Source organism: Fusarium subglutinans (assembly GCF_013396075.1).
Source record: "Fusarium subglutinans strain NRRL 66333 chromosome Unknown NRRL66333_c0000106, whole genome shotgun sequence".
NCBI lineage: Eukaryota > Fungi > Ascomycota > Sordariomycetes > Hypocreales > Nectriaceae > Fusarium > Fusarium subglutinans.
Window position 1 is genome coordinate 158742 of NW_023502169.1, and position 15241 is coordinate 173982.

The window sequence follows — 15241 nt, forward strand, 5'->3', positions numbered from 1 at the left end:
ATGGCCGCTACCACTGAGCACAGCGAGCAATTCAACGAGAAGCACGATGGCCTCAATGGCTTTGACCCCGAGGCTCAACGTCTGGAGAGCTTGAACAGGCTGCGAACTGCCCAGAGTGTTCAGATGAGCCCCGAGTTGTTTGAGAAGCTTTACCTTTCGCCTATGAACAATGTCAAGGGAGACCTTCGACAGACATTTGGAAACCCTACACCTATGTACGCTCTATCGACTTCCATTTACAGTGGCATCGATTACTGACAACTATTGCAGTGCTCTTGTTGGTTTCCTCCTTGCTTTCACACCCCTGACTTGCGATCTCATGGGCTGGCGAGGCGCTGGTGGCAGTGGTGCTGCCTCAAAGTACGTCTTCATCCCCTAGCACCCCCTGTTAACCCTTCTAACATTGGTATCAGCGCCGTCTACGTCTTCATGGGCGGCCTTCTCATGATCATCGGTGGTATCCTCGAATGGGTCCTCGGCAACAGTTTCCCAGCTTGCGTCTTCTGCTCCTTCGGTGGTTTCTGGTTCTCTTACGGTGGCACTCTCATCCCTGCCTTTGCTGCCTACGCCTCTTATGCTCCCGCCGATGCCACATCCTCTGCTGAGGGCCTTGCTACTCAAGGGTTCAACGCCAGTCTTGGTGAGCCTATATCACTGTCCCGGCTGATGGTCTTTTGCTAACGATATACAGCTTTCTGGTTGCTCTTCATGGGTCTCTTATCCTTCATCTTCCTCATCTGCGCTTTCCGAACCAACGTTGTCTTCGTCATGATCTTCTTCAGCTTGACCTTCTGCTTCTTGATGATTACTGCTGCTTTCTGGGCTCTGGCCGATGACTTTACTGGAAACGCTAAGCTCGCCCAAAAGCTCCTCGTGGTATGTCTTCTCCTACACTATATGTCCGACATCTTACTAACTTGTCACAGGCTGGCGGTGCCTTTGGGTTTGTAACATGCATGTCTGGCTGGTATATCCTCGTCGCTGTCCTCTTCGCCATCGTCGACTTCCCTATCCAAATCCCTGTTGGCGACTTATCCACTGTCATCAAGGGACACAGCGAGAAGGCACGTCGTGCTTAAGTTGGATATGATGCGATTAATATGGAAAAGGGGTTGTAAGGATGATACGCACATCGGGGCATCTCCTTACTGGCGTTGGTGATGGCGTTGAATCATCCAACAATTGGAAATGGGTGGCTTCTTATCCGACTTTCGGACCTCGAGATTCGAACTTGATTTAGTTATTGGTTATAACCAAGGGATCTAGTTACTTTATTAGCGGAAAAGATAGTGAATACCAGGGACGTTTCCCATACGCTCTGCGCCACCTCAATTACTCGCTTCGTGAAGCAACACTGATTATCAAGTTCGGGAAGAATTCACATAAGTTTAGTGTCGAAAGATAGTGTCTCCTCATTCAGCTTTTTGCGCAGTCGATCTCCTTCATCTTCCACGCAAAGTTGCCGTGCGCTTACAACGAGAACTAGAAGCGATACAAGGAGTCGTACCATTATGCCATATACGATGCTCTCTAGTTAGTGAGCTTTAGAAACGAAGTTACGAGAGACTTGCCGTGTCACATGTCTTTTGTTTCTCCTTGCCCCCCTCGACGCCATGAGTACCCGTTCATGTCGTTCTTGGGCTACAAGTAATAACGTGGCTGGATGCCAGATTGAGGTTACCCGGTAAATCGCGACGAATAGGAAGATGACTTGAAAATGATGATGTATTGAGAATATCACTTTAACTCCTGTACTCCCCAAATTCTTAATCCATCTTGGGGGACTGCTTCTTGGCTCCAGCCCTTTCAGTACAGGCGCAGGATCTCTTCATGCGACGCCTTTCTTTCTGAGAAGCACCTTGACATCATCTCCGTATCTCTCAAATCCAACGTTGAAGCCTCCGCGAAGAGTCGGCACTCTAAACTCCTCACCAGGAGCAGCCTCAATGTCAAAAGTTCGAAGCATAGTAGCAACGACAGAGAAGACAATATCAGTGCCAAACACGCGACCAGGACACATATTACCAGCAACTCCAAAAGCTCTGACCTTACGAACGGCACTTCCAGAGACTTCACCCGCTTTGTTGATGAAGCGAGAAGCTTTGAAGGTCGCGGCATCAGGACCCCAATTGTCGACGTCCAGGTTGGATGCACACATTGGAAGCATGAAAATCTCCCCCTGAGGAACGGCGATGGGATCTGAGTCAGGGAGGTTGAGCATGAAATCGTGGCGAGCGATTCGAGCGACTCCTGTCATGTGCAGACGGAGAGTCTCGTACCAAGATGCCATGAGCCAGGGGCACTCAGTGCGAACATTGGCAAAGTCCAGACGCGGCTTGTCTTCTCCTTCAACATGTTTGAGCTGTTGCACCTCATTGAGAATGGTCTTCATCAACTCTGGGTCCGTCAACAAGTGGCGTGTAAGCCAGACTGCAAGAGTGCTGGTGGTTGCCAGGAGGCCTAGAGCTGAGACCATCTCAATGTGGTAGTAGTCTGGGTTGTTCTCCCAGTTGGGATCACTGTGGGCCACGACGTTGATGCTGTGAGCCGTGGTTTTAACACGAGCCTCACGGTGCTCGAGATGGAATTCGCGAAGCCTGGCGAGGAGGTACTTGCGAGAGTTCCAGGCTGAGTTTGCTGTAAGCCAAGCGAAGGGCCGTCCAAGAGTATCGAATGTCTCGCTGAGTTTCCTAAAAATTTGTTAGTATTTGCTGTCAAATTTAATTGAGTAGAACTTACATGAACTCGTTGGAAAAATCTTGGTCCATGCTCCAGGGGTTGGCAACTCCCCAGACTGCACTCGCTGTAGCAGAGACAGCCAACTCAAACACCCAACGTCCAACAAGAACTTCATTCGTCTCGGGCATCTTCATCACACGATCCCTAATGTTGTTGCTAGAGCGTTGATTGAGGGATACAATGTTCTCAGCATGGCCAAACTTTTGCTTATGCAAAGGCTGGGGGTTGTATCCAAAAACTGCCTTGATAGTATCCTCCTTGAGACCAAAGAGGCGGGGACCAACGTAGACAAGAACTTGAGCAAGGCCAGTGTCATTGACGTGACGAGAGAGAACTCGATCCATGCTGGGATGGCAGACAGTGATTCGTGCGAAGGGGATATTGATTGTGAAGATTGGTGCAGTGGTGGACTTGATCAGACGGTTGATGTAGCGCGTGCTGTCGATGGTCAGGCCAAAGAGATGGCCCAACCATGGAACAACACCAGATAGGCGGGGGAGGTTGGAGATGGAAGGGGTGTCATTGCTGGGGGACTTCTCCTTGAAGGAGCTTGGAGACGAAAGGAATTGCAGAAGACGGCGAGTCAGTGCTGGAAGAACATAGACGGCTACAGAGAAGAGTATAAAAGTGGGAATGAAGTTGATGGTGAGGGAAGAGAGGGCCTGGGATTGGAGGACGGAAGACATGTTGAGTTGAATCAACACTGATAAATGATATAAGAAGAGAGATATAGTTGTGTAAGAGTTGATGTTGTAGTTGCTCTGGTGAACCTCTCCTTTCGTCTGGCCATCACTTCCACTTATACAACTTCAAGATGGAACTTCTCCTCAACTCCAAACCCCTTCATCGTGATCGAATGTGAGTCTCGACAAATCTCTCCACCACAAAGTTCAGCCGTGAATAAGCCCAAAGATCTGGACTAGCAAACTCGCCATATCACATTCCCAGCTGCATCACTTATCACATGAATAATACCTCCAAGACCACCATCTATCGAATTTTCGAGCCACACGTACCCAGAAAAGACTCCAACACCCAATGAACTTGAAGAATCTTCATGTTTGTCGTTACACAGGATTCTAGATAGAGTTCGATATTGTTGGAAAGACCTATATGCAGTTGGTTCCCTTTTCAAAACGAGTGGGTGTACACGGCGATGCCCTCACTTGTGAACAACCCAACAGGCATTCTAGATCCGGCGATGCCTTGGAAGCTGCCAATAGTTCATAAGCAACGCCCAGCCTTGTACCGCCTTCTCTGACGCCTTTTCTTACGTCGTTATGTCTCGCATATTATAGGGGCAAAGAAGTTGGTGGCGTACGCATTTGGGGTTGGACCAACTTGTGCTGATAGCATGGCAATACGGTGAGAAGCCGTTTATCTGTGTAATGCTAATAGCCGTTACGCTTTATTTGACTTTCCAACGTCTAAGCTAAGTATATAGTTCTTCAGGAGACGGCAAGTCTAAAGTGTGTAGCTTTGTTAATAGGCTTCTGTACCTGAGGCCGGAGACACACTATAAACCAACAGACCAGCTTCTGGGATCTCCGAATGACCCCGTTCGTGTGTAACCATTCCGCTTTTAGACACTTTGGTTCAGGTTTCCCAGTTCCAAGTCTTTGGGGCATAGGCTAATTGCACAACACCCTCTTTGTTCCCTCAGCCCATGCAGACATATCGCCATCGAAAGTCTAGATCTACAACAAACAAACAAACAATATGCTTTCTCGGATCGGTGCGAATCCGGCCGAGTGTGACTCCAGCCAGGCCTTCGGGCGCCGAGGAGAACAACGCCAAGTATAGTCGGTGTGAGTGTTGGACGCCATGATTTGACAAAAGGGGGGGATATTGTTCTACGCTCCGGGTATTGGGTCTTGCTTCGATGAGATAGGTGACGCCTGTATCACCAAGTTCATCGGGATCGTCGACGGAGGATTAATCACACGCGTTGGTAGGGCTGCGACCAACGGTGGCGTGAATCTTGACTCCTCCAGCGGTGCACGATCCAGGGATCTACGCTCACATGAATGAGGACGTGTATATGGCTGCTCAACGGTTCTTGACTCTATTGGATATAGTGATAAGGTTGTATAACGGGTGTTAGTTATAGGATATGGACTGGAATGCCGTTGGACGTTGGCGTCGGGTTTGGCTGGCCGGTGAAATGGGACACTGCTAAAGAATCAACCGAGCTGAATGGCTCTGACATCACTTCCTCTCCAATATGACTTGAACTTGCTGAAAAGATGATCCGGTGTATTGTTTGCAAGCTGAGGAATTCTATGCAGTTGGATGTTCATATTTCATCCGTTGGAATGTTGTGATCGGAGTCGCCTCAAGACAAAACACGACTCAATTGACAAACTGCATATGTCTGAGACATGCTTCTCAATTAAGGAAAGACCAGAGTACAGTACTTTATTGGTAGAGCCACAGAGATGACATGTCATGTTTATTGCTCGTCTCAATTTATTGTCTACAGGTTTCCACGAGCCACTTGCACAAGAATACACATATCACGGGGACGATTTCTATAAGGGCACCTTTGACTGGGTATTAATAGCTTATCACAAAGTGATATTTTGTGCCAATAAAGCTCAGTGTGAAGGGGGTGTAAGCGATTTGAAGACGTGGATATTCGATGAATGTTGCACTTTACTCAATGTCGCAAATTAGTTTTCTCAACTACAAGAGAATTACCAGGGCATCACACGTTTGCTACAAGACTCACCAGGTTATATACTGTGACTGATGTCCAGAGTTTCATCCGAAATGTAGATGAACATCCATCCCGCTGATGAGTATTCATTCATACGGTGACTCAGTTTGAGCATTGGTCTCTGAGTACCAAGACGATACGCCAAGGGCGCGCCTTGAAAGGTTTCTCAATATAGAATATCTCGTAGACTAACAAGGATTAAATATGATTCCATTGTTTGAGTCAAAATGTCTCCATATTGTATCCTTTTTTGGCAGGGAAGTGACTCGAATAAAGTTTTTAGTGTCAAAATCGAACTGCGATAGCGGAGGCGATTGATAAGATAAGAATCACAAATATTCTCGCTCTCTCTCTTTCCCCTCCGAACCCAATTACACTCACTCACTCAACCTTGCATTTGTTCTTTTCTCCCGTAACCTCTTCCTACTTAATAATACACAATCATAATGGCTATGCGACTCCCCCTCCGAGCCCGATTGGCGTCCTGCGCTGCCGTCGCCCGTCCTCGGATCGTCCGCCGAGGTTTCGCTTCGCTACCAAATGCCGACGTCGCGTCTGATTCCAAGAGCGCTGCCATTGTGAATGAGCATGCGCCTTATATGGTTGCCACATATGCTCGTCCTCCGCCTGTGTTTGTCAAGGGAAAGGGTTCGTGGCTGTGGGATGCTGAGGATCGAAAGTTCTTGGACTTTACAGCCGGTATTGCTGTCAATGGCCTCGGCCATTGCGATCCCGAGTTTACTCGAATCTTGAACGATCAGGTAGGAAGAATATAGCTCAGATGGCAGAAGTAAATTTATAACGGTCAATTACAGGCTCAAACTCTCGTTCACGCTTCCAACCTCTACTACAACCCATGGACCGGCGCCCTCTCTAAACTCCTCGTCGAAAAAACCCTCGAGTCTGGTGCCATGCACAACGCTGCCTCAGTCTTCGTCTGCAACTCCGGCTCCGAAGCCAACGAAGCCGCTATCAAGTTCGCCCGCAAAGCCGGAAAGGTCGTCGATCCCTCAGGCGAGAAAGTCGAGATCGTCTCGTTCAACAATGGTTTCCACGGCCGAACTATGGGCAGCTTGTCCGCGACACCGAACCCCAAGTACCAGAAGCCCTTTTCGCCCATGGTCCCTGGCTTCAAGACGGGAAACTACAACGATGTCGCTGGCATTAATGATTTGGTCACTGAAAAGACATGTGGTGTCATTGTTGAGCCTATTCAGGGTGAAGGTGGCGTCACTCCTGCGACTGAGGAGTTCCTTGTTGCGCTTGCAAAGCGATGTCGTGAGGTTGGTGCTGTTCTTATCTACGATGAGATTCAGTCTGGCCTCGGCCGAACAGGAACTTTCTGGGCTCACGGTAACTTGCCCAAGGAGGCTCATCCCGATGTCCTCACAACAGCCAAGGCTCTCGGAAATGGTTTCCCCATTGGCGCTGTGCTTGTTACGCAGGATGTGTCTGATAAGATGAAGGTCGGTGACCACGGTACCACCTTTGGCGGAAACCCTCTTGCTTGCCGTCTGGCGCACTACATTGTCGGTCGTCTCTCCGACAAGCAACTCCAAGCCGACGTTCGCGCCAAGTCCGAGATCTTCAAGAAGCGTTTCGCCAAGCTCCAGAGCCAATATCCCGATCTCGTCACAGAGGTCCGTGGACGAGGTCTGATCTTGGGTCTGCAGTTGTCCGAAGATCCTACAGCCATTATCAAGGCTGCCCGTGAGCGAGGATTACTCATCATTAGCGCTGGCGTCAACACATTGCGATTTGTGCCGAGCTTGACTGTTACAGATGAGGAGATTAACCAAGGATTGGATATTGTGGAGGCTGCTATTGCTGCTACTCGATAAAGATAGAGTTGGATGTTAATGATTGCTGGCTAAAAGTGTTTGATGTTAAGACGAGAGCGAGACTAGACAGAAGGCTAGATACCATATACTGATTTACGTTTTGCAAATGCCATAAATAATACGAGATGAATGACACTTGGGAATGAGAATAGAAGAGCTAAGTTGAGTCAGTGGCCTTGGTAATATAAACGCGTTACGATTGGAAATCACAAAGTAATGGGGAAAACATGTCAGAATGTAGATTCAAATCAATTGATGGCCTGTGTCCGTATATAAAACGCACATCATGACACGCTCAACGCCAAACATCCTCAATATCCTATATCCCGTCTATGTAAATCTAGCAAATAGCATGTGTCTTGCCAGTCTTGCCCTGGAGAGAATGCGACTCGCCCTGAGATGTGTTAGTGAATGAACAACTGCCATAGAACGTAAACGACTTACCTTGTAAACAGGGTGGGCATGCTTTCCACGACCCATGGCAGAAATGTGATTCCTGATGTACTCCTCACGCTTCTTGATAGAGTCCTGGTCTGTTTCCTTGAGAAGACCGTGGCACAGCTTGACATCACAGATGAGCTGGTCACATCGACTCTTTGTAAAGTCCTCTCGGACGACAACACGCAACATCTTGACACCAGAGTTAGGAGCCATGGTGTAAGCTGGGACGACCCAACCTCGAGAACGGAGATGGTGAGCGAGAGCAAACTCATCGTAGTAGCGATCAGGATCACCGCCCTCTTCAACAGTCTTGAAGCGGAAGGCAACGAGGGGGAGACCAGCTCCAGATCGTTCCGACATGATGACGAAACCCAAGTTCTCAAGAGTTTCTGTGAGGTAGTCGGCAGTGCGGGTGAGGTTGCTCATGATAGCACGGTAACCATGCTTTCCGAGACGGATGAGCTGGTAGTACTGACCAATGACCTGCGATGCACCCTTGGAGAAGTTCAGGGTGAAAGAGGATTGATCGGCTCCGAGGTAGTTGATGTTGAAGACGAGCTCTTGGGGGAGGTACTCGGGAGATCGCCAGATGACCCAACCAACACCAGGGTACACAAGACCGTACTTGTGACCTGAGACGTTGATAGAGACGACCTTTTCACATCGGAAATCCCATTCTAGGTCAGGGACGACGAAGGGCGCGACGAAACCGCCACTGGCAGCATCGACGTGAATAGGAACGTCAAGATTTCGCTCAACGAGGAGATCGTTGATGGCCTTGATATCCTCGTACTCGCCAGTGTAAGTGGTTCCGAGGATAGCGCACATGCCAATGGTGTTCTCGTCACACAGATCGACAGCCTCATCAGGATCCATGACGAATCGGTCGGGGGTGCAGTAGACGAGCTTCTCGTCAATCTCGAAATATCGAGTGGCCTTTTCCCAACAGACCTGCACAGCAGATGACATGACAATGTTGGGATGCTCGGTGCTCTTTCCCTCAGCTTGTCTGCGGTTCTTCCAGCGCTTCTTCATGGCCAAGACAGCGAGCATGATGGCTTCTGATGAACCAACCGTGGATGTACCAACTGATTCGCCGGGGGGCGCGTGGAAGAGATCGCCGATCATGTTGACACAGCGGTTCTGAATGTCGGCGGATTGAGGGTACTCCTCGTAGTCGATGAAGTTTTTGGAGAAGGACTCGGCCATGAGCTTTTCGGCCTCATCTTCCTGTTGGGGGTGTTAGTGAAGCTATTCAGAGATATGATGGCGGGGTAATTTGGTGCCTGTGCTGGTGTTGCACAGACGGTAGCTATCCAGAGCCAAGAAATGGTCCGTCTCCGCTGTGGGCGGGCTGGCTGGCTTGGCAAACGACGGATATGGATTGATTACGTACCATGTAAGTAGTGACAAAAGATGCCAAGCTAGTGAAATAGCTGTTAGCAGCTGTTTTCGGCTCGAGTGGAGATGAGACAAGGAAATGGATGGAAACTTACTTGAGCATGGGGTTGTTGTCGAGACTCAGATCATCCTTGATCATGCGATAGGCAATGTCGCGGGGCATCTCGTTCTCTGGCATATGATGCCTGGGGAGGTCCATACCCGCAAAGCGAGAGCCGTAGACGCTGGTGGTGAACTCATCCTGGTAGCTCGCAAGCTGCATCTGGGGCTTTCTCGAGGTGCGAGAGCTCGTGGAGCGGATCGACGCAGCGTCAGAGTCGTCTCTCCCACGGACAACAGAGAGATGAGACATGTTGTCGATGAACGAAGGAGTAACAGTTCCGTTGGCAGAAGAAGGAAGATGTTGGCCGTTGGAGGGGAAGTAACCGTTTGTACTTGTTGTTGTTGTTGACTTTACGGGTCTTCCTTGGTCGTCTGTCTCGATGATGGGAACAGGTGAGGCAGCCTCACTTGATGAATGTTGTACGAGACTCATGATGGAAGAGTTGGGGGAAGAGGGGTAGCTCTTGATATAGGCAGTAGATATCACACACAAAGTCTAGTGTAATGCAATGTAATAGGCCAAAAAGGGAAAAACGGGAGCTGTCGGTTTTTCCTTGCTTTGCTTTGCTTTCGTATAGTGCAGTGCAGTGAGGGTTTGGTATGCGTGGCGCGTCTTTGGATGTGCTCGTCTTAGTTGGTTAGAGCTACAGTGACGATGACGGCAAGCCGCAGCCGTGAAGGTTCAGTGGAGGGGTAGGACGGGAAGCTCGGCAATAATTTTGGTGTTTGAGAGCTGAAGCTGTTCCTTAGCGTGAAGGGAGTAGTCTAGGACGTGTAATACAAAGAGGAGTTGTTATGAGGGGGATATCCAGAGAATGGATATTAATAAGAGATGGTTATGTATGAGTGATGCAATAGAAAGGGATACGAATGGAATCAAGAGAAAACAAAAGAACTCTCAACGAGGCAGAGCCACCGACTTTTTAAACAATTCTCATAAGGACGTGAATAAAATAAATGCCTCCAAATTTACAAGCATGGAAATCCGGCACCTCAAACGGGAGCCCGCGCACGTAAATCAAGGTCAAAGGGCCCAACGTGGTTCTGGTTCTGGTACCTGAGGCTTCTGTAACTTTTACAAGCACTGCCCTGTTGATGATCCCGATCCCAGCATCGTATTATCCTCTGTACCAGCACAGTCAGAAACACGCCAGAAAGATACCTGACAACTACATCATCTATGCCCAAATCAACGACCCCGTTTTCATCCGCTTTTCTCCTATTATTGGGGCTTTTGTTTTTTGTCGGGGCATGATGCTGACGATTGCTCGCTCGGTCGCTCACCTTTGCGCTTAATGCCCCCTGTTTCTTTTTTTCGGTGATACTCGTTTCTTTGACTTACACCGACACACCTACCGTTCTCCCTCTAGCATTGGCTGTATATATCCCTCATATATTTTATTAAAATTACTGGTTAATTCATTTTTGGACAGTTCAAGTTCTTTTGTTTGCGGGCGGCCTCGCGTAGACCGAAATAAGTAAGTAACCTAGCGATGATTTTCTATCTCAGTCGTACCTAGTCAAGGTCAGCTCACCTTGCAGCGGCAGCCCCCCCTGTTACCACATTGGGTAACTCGGTCAGTGTCGTTTCGGTGACGTGAAGCCGAGAGAAATAACACGCGGTTTTCGGGTTCTGGTCTCCGGGCCAGGGTTGAAGCATCTGATGATGTTGCCTTTTTCGAAACACAGACGGCCAGTCTCCGTGGGAAAGGGGCTGCGGTGTTTTTTTCTCTGAAGCAGATCGGACAGATATCCTAGTTCTTTGGGGTGCAGGTTCTGGGGGATTCGATCCTATTTGCTGGGCATTTACTGGGACGATGTAGGTGAGCCAACGTAGCATGGTATTTCCCCAGGTAAAGTCGGTGTGCCCTGTTTTACGATGTGCTCTAACTATTGCTGTTCTCTTCTCGATATGGATGTTGGATAGTATTGCGGGCGTTGGACCCCCAAACTCACTCCATTGTCTCTTGATCTTGCTTATGGGCATACGAGCACACATATCTTGCGCCTCATGTTGTTTGCCCCCCATATTTTGGCCACAAGAATTCGATTCTAGTCATCCAGTGAATATTATCGAATTTTCACAGAGGTCAGGGCTCTAGAATGACTTGCAGCATTACCATGTAAGCCCCTGCTCGGGCATCAATATTGTTCTCAGCGATAGAAAGGCACAATTTCACCGCGTAAATTCGAGAACTTGTGTTATTAGCAATATCCTTTCTATCCTTCGACCTTCCCTTTTCCATCATCGCCGTGACCCTTGTGGTCAAAGTCTCTCTGTTTACTATTCCCTTGATATTTACAGGGCTGAATAGAATGAGAAATGTCGCGACGGCAGCCCGGCCAACAAGCGCGGTCCAATCACGGAGGTTACCGGCCGGTGAGACGGGCCCTCAGACCCACATCCACGGCCGAGTTCCGTTATGAAATGCTTCACTCGCTCTCTTTCTCTTTTACCCAGAGGCTGAGACTTGAGGTTGAAACGGGCACTTATAGGTACTGTACTTGATTAGCGAGTACTCTAGGCTATTATGCCGAGAGATCAGCCAAGGAGGCTGGGACTCGCTCGCCATGTCTTGTCTTTGCTACAGCATTGTCCACCATGTATCGTTTCATATGAGGCCATCTAGACCCGTAGAAAACTACACGTCTACTGGTAAGCATTACGAGTTCTAAACGATCGACAAAACTCTCCTCAAAAACACACGTATCGTTTATGCCTCTCTATCCGTCAAGAATAATCCCCCAAACAGGGGTTTCTCCGTGAGCTGCTTTCTCACCCCAAGTAACCTGACCCAAGTCATCCAAGTGGCGTGTTCTTTCATATTCCTCACAGCCCAACCCAACGTCCCCGGATTGAAAGCTGATGAATCCTTGCTCGCAATCCAATCGGCCCAACTCCCGCCCAATTTCGTGGGGTCTATCATATGTTGCGTGTTGTGCTCACCGAGACTGAGAGCTCTGACGCAGACACGGTCCGTCCGCCCCCTTTTGAGCCCCGTTTCTTCTAGACGCAGACAATGCTTCGAATGGCTTCACTCTTGTCGGTGGGCATCGCAGGCTGAGGCGTGAATGTTTTTGTTTTGTTCTTGAGTCATTTTGGAGACAACTCAGGCTGTATTGGCCACCTTGTCAGCCATTAGAACACCTTTGTGCAGTTTGGCAGTAGTGAATAAGCGGTGACACTGCATACTCTTACTCTTCATTACTATGGTATTAACATCAACCAGCATCTTCAAGGCAATGCTTCCAGCCACAGCGCTTTAGGAGTAACTCGCGTTAACCAGGCCCACAGCGCGACGGTCCGCCGGGGTTCAATATCCGCGATCCAGGGCTTGGCCGATCCGTTTTGTCCCGTCTTACTATTTCGAGAAGATGGTCTGTGACTTTGGGCAGTCTTCTAGAATTTCGATGCATTGCAGCTTGGTTGACCAGGCAGTCCCAGTCTTACTGATCCTCATCACACCTCACTCCAACCTGCAAGTTATGCAAAACTTCTCATAAGGGTGTCCTATGTGTATCTACAAACAGTCATATCTTCGTAAGAATCAACTACAGAAAACATATGTCCTCATCGTATACTCCAACTTACAAACCAACGCAGAATGCAACCTCACAATGCAACTCATCTCGCTTTATGCGACGAAACCCACATCATCATGCAGTATCCATCTCAATGCAAGATCCCGTCCCTTCCGAGCTGTAGTTATGTACATACCTACCCTACTCTAGTCGTCATCGCCCATCCCCGTCAACCCGCTCGCAAGTCCCTGCATACGTCTCCCCAGCAGATCATCAGAACTCTTGAGCTTGACAAGGCTCTTGTTTCTATTCTTGCTCTTGCTGAGACCCACACTCTTGCGTCTCTTGGTGTTCTTATCGCCGTTTGACAAAGAGGTCCCGTTGGTGTGCGCTCGTGGCGTCGTGTCGCCGCTTTCACTGCCGCCGTTGAGGTCGGGACTCTGCTGCGGTGTTGTCTGGTTGGAGCTGCGTCGCTGGTTCATCTTTGTCATGCTGATCTCGAGGGGTCGGTCTTCTTCGCTGGACTCGGTGCGCATGTGATGACGACCGTCGCCGTTGATTCCGAAGCCGTTGGTTTGGGACCTGGCGGCTCGGGCTTGTCTGTCTTTGCGAACGCGCATGACTTCTGCGTGGTCGAAGAGTTGGTCGAACCAATCGATGCATCTCTCAAAGTGTCGCCAAGCAGGGGGATATACAGTTGGGAATTGCATGAAGCCGTGAGATGTTCCAGGAATCAACATCACCTCGGCTGCGTCTCTATCATTGAACTCGGCGTTCTGATGTCTTTCCGACTGTTCCTGAACAAAGGCGGCCTCTTTAGCACGGCGAAGTCGTCCTGCAAAGATGACCGTATCATCTACCAGAGGATCTCGCTCTCCAGTCATAAAGTATGTCTTAGGAAAGTCAACGAGCAAGGCCTCTGGAGCCAGGACAGGACTAAGGAGATAGTCCTGGCTGAAATCAGGTCGGCTATGCGCGCCGATGTACAAGATAATCATGGCTCTCATCATCTCGGGCGTAAGAACTCGATCGTTGAAGTAAGAGATCATCGACGAAGTGGCCAGTCGCGTCTTCATCGGTTCAGGATGATGAGATGACTTCTTCTCATTGGTCTCAGGAGCATCTTTCGGGAAGCTCAGAGAGCGAGGACCAACATGAGAGAACTCGGGGTGTGGACTTTTAGGTCCTTGAGATGCCGCAATTAAGGCCTCCTTCGTCGTCAACGCGCTTAACTTGGTATGCGGTGGCGGTGATCCATCTTCTTCATCGTCAGAGTGATGGGGGGTTCCCACGAGCTCATTATACTGCATGCTCTTGCGTCGCATAATTCTCCTATTCGTTTTCCTCGCCTTTCGGTCTTTGATCAGGGACATCTGCTCATCTGTCATCCAGTTGCCGATGTTCATATCCAAAGCTGGATAGAAGCACACAAGTCCGTCAGGAGCTGGCATCTCTGTTTGGCCTGGTCTACGGAACGCTGAATGTCTTGTCTCCATGATCATCAATGTTGAAGCAACTGCGAGATTACCTCCAGCGCTGTCTCCTGTGACGATGATTCGGGGGACTTCGGTGCCTGGCAGACCTATGCATCGACCTTTGGTGTTTACAATAGTTCTGTAGACATCGAAGCACTCATTCAGTGCATATGGATACGGGAACTCGGGCGCTTTCTTGTAATCGAGACTAAGAATTGGCAAGGCTGACTTGGCAGCCCATGAGAACAACTTGTCATCGTTACAGCGAGGATCCATGGCAACGAACCCACCACCGGGAATGTCTAGAATCAGCCTATCATGACGGTGAAGATCTGATAATGGACCATCATAGTACAGCCACGCAAGTACCGGCTCCTTGTAGTCGCTATCAGCGGGCCGTGGAATTCGGATCTGCCTTGGAGGCCATCGCATGAAACGAGGTCGCATGAGTCCTTGAAAGAAACTCAAATACGGCGAGGTGCCCTTATTCCAGGACACTCGCAGATGTTCAACGGTAATCATACCCCGGGCCTTTCGGACCTTTTCGTCTGCCTTTTCAGCAGCGACGAGGTAGAAGAGCGAGAAGACGATGCTCGCCATATCGCGCAACCATTTTGTCTTGATCTTCATGGCCGTCCAGAAGCCAGCGTCCAGCGCAGTCAAGACCCAGGTAGCTCGGTAGTATGTTGCATCGTACATATTGGCAAGGGGCTCTGGGCTCGCGAGTCCGACTAGGGTGCTGAAGTTTCGGGCGGCGTATAAGTAGATCATCGTTATCACGACGGTTTGCCATGCTGTCAGACGCTTGGAGAAGAGCCTCGAGAGCAACTGGGCGCCGGGAGGGCCATGTTTGTGGCCTCTGTAAGCGTGTTAGTACCCTGGACGCATATTCGGATGTGGGATGTATACTTTACTAAATAGGCAGACCAAAAGGTCAAGACTGCGAGGACCTGAAGTCGTCGCGACTTGACTGAAGGCCGTCCTAGGACGTGGTCTATCAT

The 15241-nt window shown here is 49.4% G+C and overlaps 5 protein-coding genes across 5 annotated transcripts; 2 read left to right on the plus strand and 3 right to left on the minus strand.

Moving 5' to 3' along the window:
- On the plus strand, positions 1-1079 carry FSUBG_8004 (GPR1; the record flags this gene model as incomplete). The annotated part of the gene is made up of 5 exons (XM_036686369.1): positions 1-215; positions 271-360; positions 414-640; positions 692-876; positions 927-1079. 5 exons carry the CDS (start codon positions 1-3, stop codon positions 1077-1079), a joined length of 870 nt encoding a protein of 289 aa, XP_036536526.1.
- A 749-nt stretch (positions 1080-1828) lies between these two features.
- FSUBG_8005 (cholesterol 7-alpha-monooxygenase) lies at positions 1829-3425 on the minus strand (the record flags this gene model as incomplete). The annotated part of the gene is made up of 2 exons (XM_036686370.1): positions 1829-2690; positions 2740-3425. The coding sequence occupies 2 exons, from the start codon at positions 3423-3425 to the stop codon at positions 1829-1831; spliced, it is 1548 nt and encodes a 515-aa protein (XP_036536527.1).
- A 2479-nt stretch (positions 3426-5904) lies between these two features.
- On the plus strand, positions 5905-7299 carry FSUBG_8006 (acetylornithine aminotransferase mitochondrial; the record flags this gene model as incomplete). Its single annotated transcript, XM_036686371.1, has 2 exons — positions 5905-6219; positions 6274-7299. The coding sequence occupies 2 exons, from the start codon at positions 5905-5907 to the stop codon at positions 7297-7299; spliced, it is 1341 nt and encodes a 446-aa protein (XP_036536528.1).
- Positions 7300-7639: 340 nt separating this feature from the next.
- Positions 7640-9676, minus strand: FSUBG_8007 (glutamate decarboxylase; the record flags this gene model as incomplete). Its single annotated transcript, XM_036686372.1, has 4 exons — positions 7640-7693; positions 7744-8970; positions 9137-9176; positions 9237-9676. 4 exons carry the CDS (start codon positions 9674-9676, stop codon positions 7640-7642), a joined length of 1761 nt encoding a protein of 586 aa, XP_036536529.1.
- A 3295-nt stretch (positions 9677-12971) lies between these two features.
- Positions 12972-15241, minus strand: FSUBG_8008 (hormone-sensitive lipase; the record flags this gene model as incomplete). The annotated part of the gene is made up of 2 exons (XM_036686373.1): positions 12972-15099; positions 15150-15241. The coding sequence occupies 2 exons, from the start codon at positions 15239-15241 to the stop codon at positions 12972-12974; spliced, it is 2220 nt and encodes a 739-aa protein (XP_036536530.1).